Source organism: Channa argus, chromosome 15 (genome assembly GCF_033026475.1).
Source record: "Channa argus isolate prfri chromosome 15, Channa argus male v1.0, whole genome shotgun sequence".
In the NCBI taxonomy this organism is placed as follows: domain Eukaryota; kingdom Metazoa; phylum Chordata; class Actinopteri; order Anabantiformes; family Channidae; genus Channa; species Channa argus.
Window position 1 is genome coordinate 17,015,533 of NC_090211.1, and position 3,089 is coordinate 17,018,621.

The 3,089-nt window shown below is 37.6% G+C and overlaps 1 gene segment (V, D, J or C); it reads right to left on the minus strand.

Moving 5' to 3' along the window:
* Window positions 1-730: 730 nt before the first annotated feature.
* LOC137100116 (Ig heavy chain V region 5A-like) lies at window positions 731-2,853 on the minus strand. The segment is given in 3 exon segments: window positions 731-1,035; window positions 2,652-2,723; window positions 2,811-2,853. Coding segments are annotated over 3 exon segments (420 nt in total).
* Between the last annotated feature and the right edge of the window lie 236 nt (window positions 2,854-3,089).

Consider the following 3,089-nt stretch of genomic DNA (forward strand, 5'->3'; position numbering starts at 1 on the left):
AAAAGAAAACAAATGCATGTGTTGTGTTAAGTTGGTAGCAAAAACAAGAATAAGTCCTATTAATATTAGTGGAAATCATCACCTGCCCAGCAGATGGTTAAAAGCAACAGTCCTGTCCTACAGTCCATCGTGTGTCCACTGTTGTCTGTCGTCCTCTCTGCAGACTAATAAGTAGACGTGAAAGACATCTGAGTTTTGCATTGACTCCTCCTTAGAGTGGAACATTGACACAGACCTGAATCTCATCTGTGGTTCAATGAAACTGGCAAATACATTTTTCACTTTACAAACAATCAAACATCCAATTCAAGAGGGATTTTTAAATGTTTTGGTATCATCAGTGCAAAACATGGACAAATACATTATCTAAATTATTGAACTCGTCATTAATTATAAGTTCAGTGTCTATACAGCAAAAAACAAGTAGTTGCACACAAACAAACAAAAGCATGTAATTCTCCAGTGCACTAATACAAAATGCACAATTTATGTATAAAAAAGTTTAATTGTGGCCTTTACGATGAGGCCATGTATTCATTTGTCATTAAAGTATGAGTGGAAGTGTGTTTTTAAAAAAATATTAAAATATTTGATAAGTGTTTCAAGAACTGACACTCTGAGTGAACTGCTCCTAAAATCATTCGTGGTCTGAGGCTCCTCCTCTGGCGGCTTCATGTAACAAGTGTTCACACACTGAGGGGTTTTTGTTCAGCTCTACTGATGGTTTGTGTTACTGTGAGTGTCTGGCACAGTAATACACAGCAGAGTCTTCAGGCTGCACATTCTGTCCAATTAGAGTCACTGTCTGACTGGAAGTCTCTAATTCAATATTGAACTTGTTCTTTAGTGAATCTTTGTAGTACGAAGCTCCAGTATATTTGCTCCCAATCCACTCCAGTCCTTTTCCTGCAGGTTGTCTGATCCAAGCTGTGTAGTAGCTGCTCATAGAATAAGAGACCTGACATCTGATGGACAGTTGTTGACCTGGCTGCACAGTCACAGAGTCTGGCTGTGTCAACTGTTCACACTTCACACCTGTTAAAATAATTTTTAAAATGTTAACAAGTTAAACTTCCAAACCAGTTATGAACGAGGACAAATTCAAAGAGACTCACAGGATCCAGCTGCCAACAGCAGCAGCAGAGCTACAGAGAACATGGTTTATGTTGATGCTGATGTGCTGTGAACTCCACTGACGTCTGTGTGAGGTTTTTATAGCTGAGTGATCAAACAGTTCACTGAGTTTGCATAGAATCCAAACTATAAAACATCAGTGTTGTACTGGTGTCATTTTATCTGCAGAATAAAAATCTGCCTGGAAACAAGCTCTGTAGGTTGTTAAACATTTCACTGTAAACTATTAAATCAGTGAAATAACTAACTATTAATCACACATATACACAGGGTTTGTTTTGATGTGTGCACTTTATTTAAACATGATAGAAAACAATTATATCAAAAATATTATCAATGACAGAAATTGGATTTAATTATTGTGTTGTTTGCAATTAACATATTTTTTATTTTTTGGTTATTACAGTTATTTTGAGTTATTGTGCTGAGGTTGTGAGGTTTTTTGGGGGCAGCTGTAAGTCCTTCCAGCAACACTTTACTTTGCCTTCTATTTTAGTTTAACAGAAAAATCATTTTCTGATGAACAGTACAGTTGAAATTTTTAGCAGTGCAAAGATGTGCTGATGTGTCAAATGTAATCACATCATCAATTGTGTCATAAACATTTATGTTGATACACAGAACTTATTGAGACTGATATATTAGTTTGTACATCACAAAACTTGTTACAAAGCAGATGAAATCATTCATTCACAGTTACACTCATGTAAACATGTAATTGTTGCCGTCTCTGCAGGTCTTATACTCACTGGTTTAGACTCAGTCAGTTGTCAACAGAAAAGTTTTTAATTAGCTGCTGTAGTGCAGATATGTTATGTTTAAGTCAGGATTTTTGTTTTTGTTAGAGAATACAACAACAACAACAACAACAACAACAACAACAACACCAATAATAATAATAATAATAATAATAATAATAATAATAATAACATCCTGTATGTGGGACAAACATTTGATGGATTCTACTTTTACTTAAAACAGCACATGCTGAATTGTCCTTCAACCCTGAACTAAGACAGTCTTTTGAGTTAGTGTTGTCTCTCTATCATGAAGAGAAGGACTAATGTAGGTTTTTGTACAGCTGCATAACCAACTTCAGTCACTGTGAATCTCGAGCACAATAATAAACAGCAGAATCTTCAGTTGTCAGACTGTTCATCTGCAGATACAGCTGCTGTCTGCTGTTGTCTCTGGAGATGGTGAACCGGCTTTTTACTGGTGGCTTCATGTAGCAAGTGTTCACACACTGAGGGGTTTTTGTTCAGCTCTACTGATGGTTTGTGTTACTGTGAGTCTCTGGCACAGTAATACACAGCAGAGTCTTCAGGCTGCACATTCTGTCCATTTAGAGTCACTGTCTTACTGGAAAAGTCTACGGTAACACTGAACTTGTTCTTCAGTGAATCACTGTACACTAGGGTGCATCCAGCACATGAATCCAATCCACTCCAGTCCTTTTCCTGTAGGTTGTCTGATCCAATGTGTGCCGTAGCTGCTCAAAGAATAAGAGACCTGACAGGTGATGGACAGACGTTGACCTGGCTGCACAGTCACAGAGTCTGGCTGTGTCAACTGTTCACACTTCACACCTATGCAGACAAACATGTTGAACATTGAATCAGTGTAATAATGTGCTGTGATGATACTGTCAGTGTCTGTGTCTCAGTGAGACTCACAGGATCCAGCAGCCAGCAGCAGCAGCAGAGCTACAGAGAACATGGTTGCTATTGAAGGTGATCTGATGGGAGCTTCTCTTCTTCTGCTGCAACTGACAGCATGATATCAAGTCTTTATAGCAGACTGGGAGGAAGCTCACTTTGCATAGAGAAGGACATTGACTGGTTATAACAGAAGAAGTCATATTTTATGATTCATTATCAACAACAAACTAGAAAGTAAAGTAACTGCTAGTGGACAAAGAACAAAGATAGAAAATGTGTAATAATATTTGATTT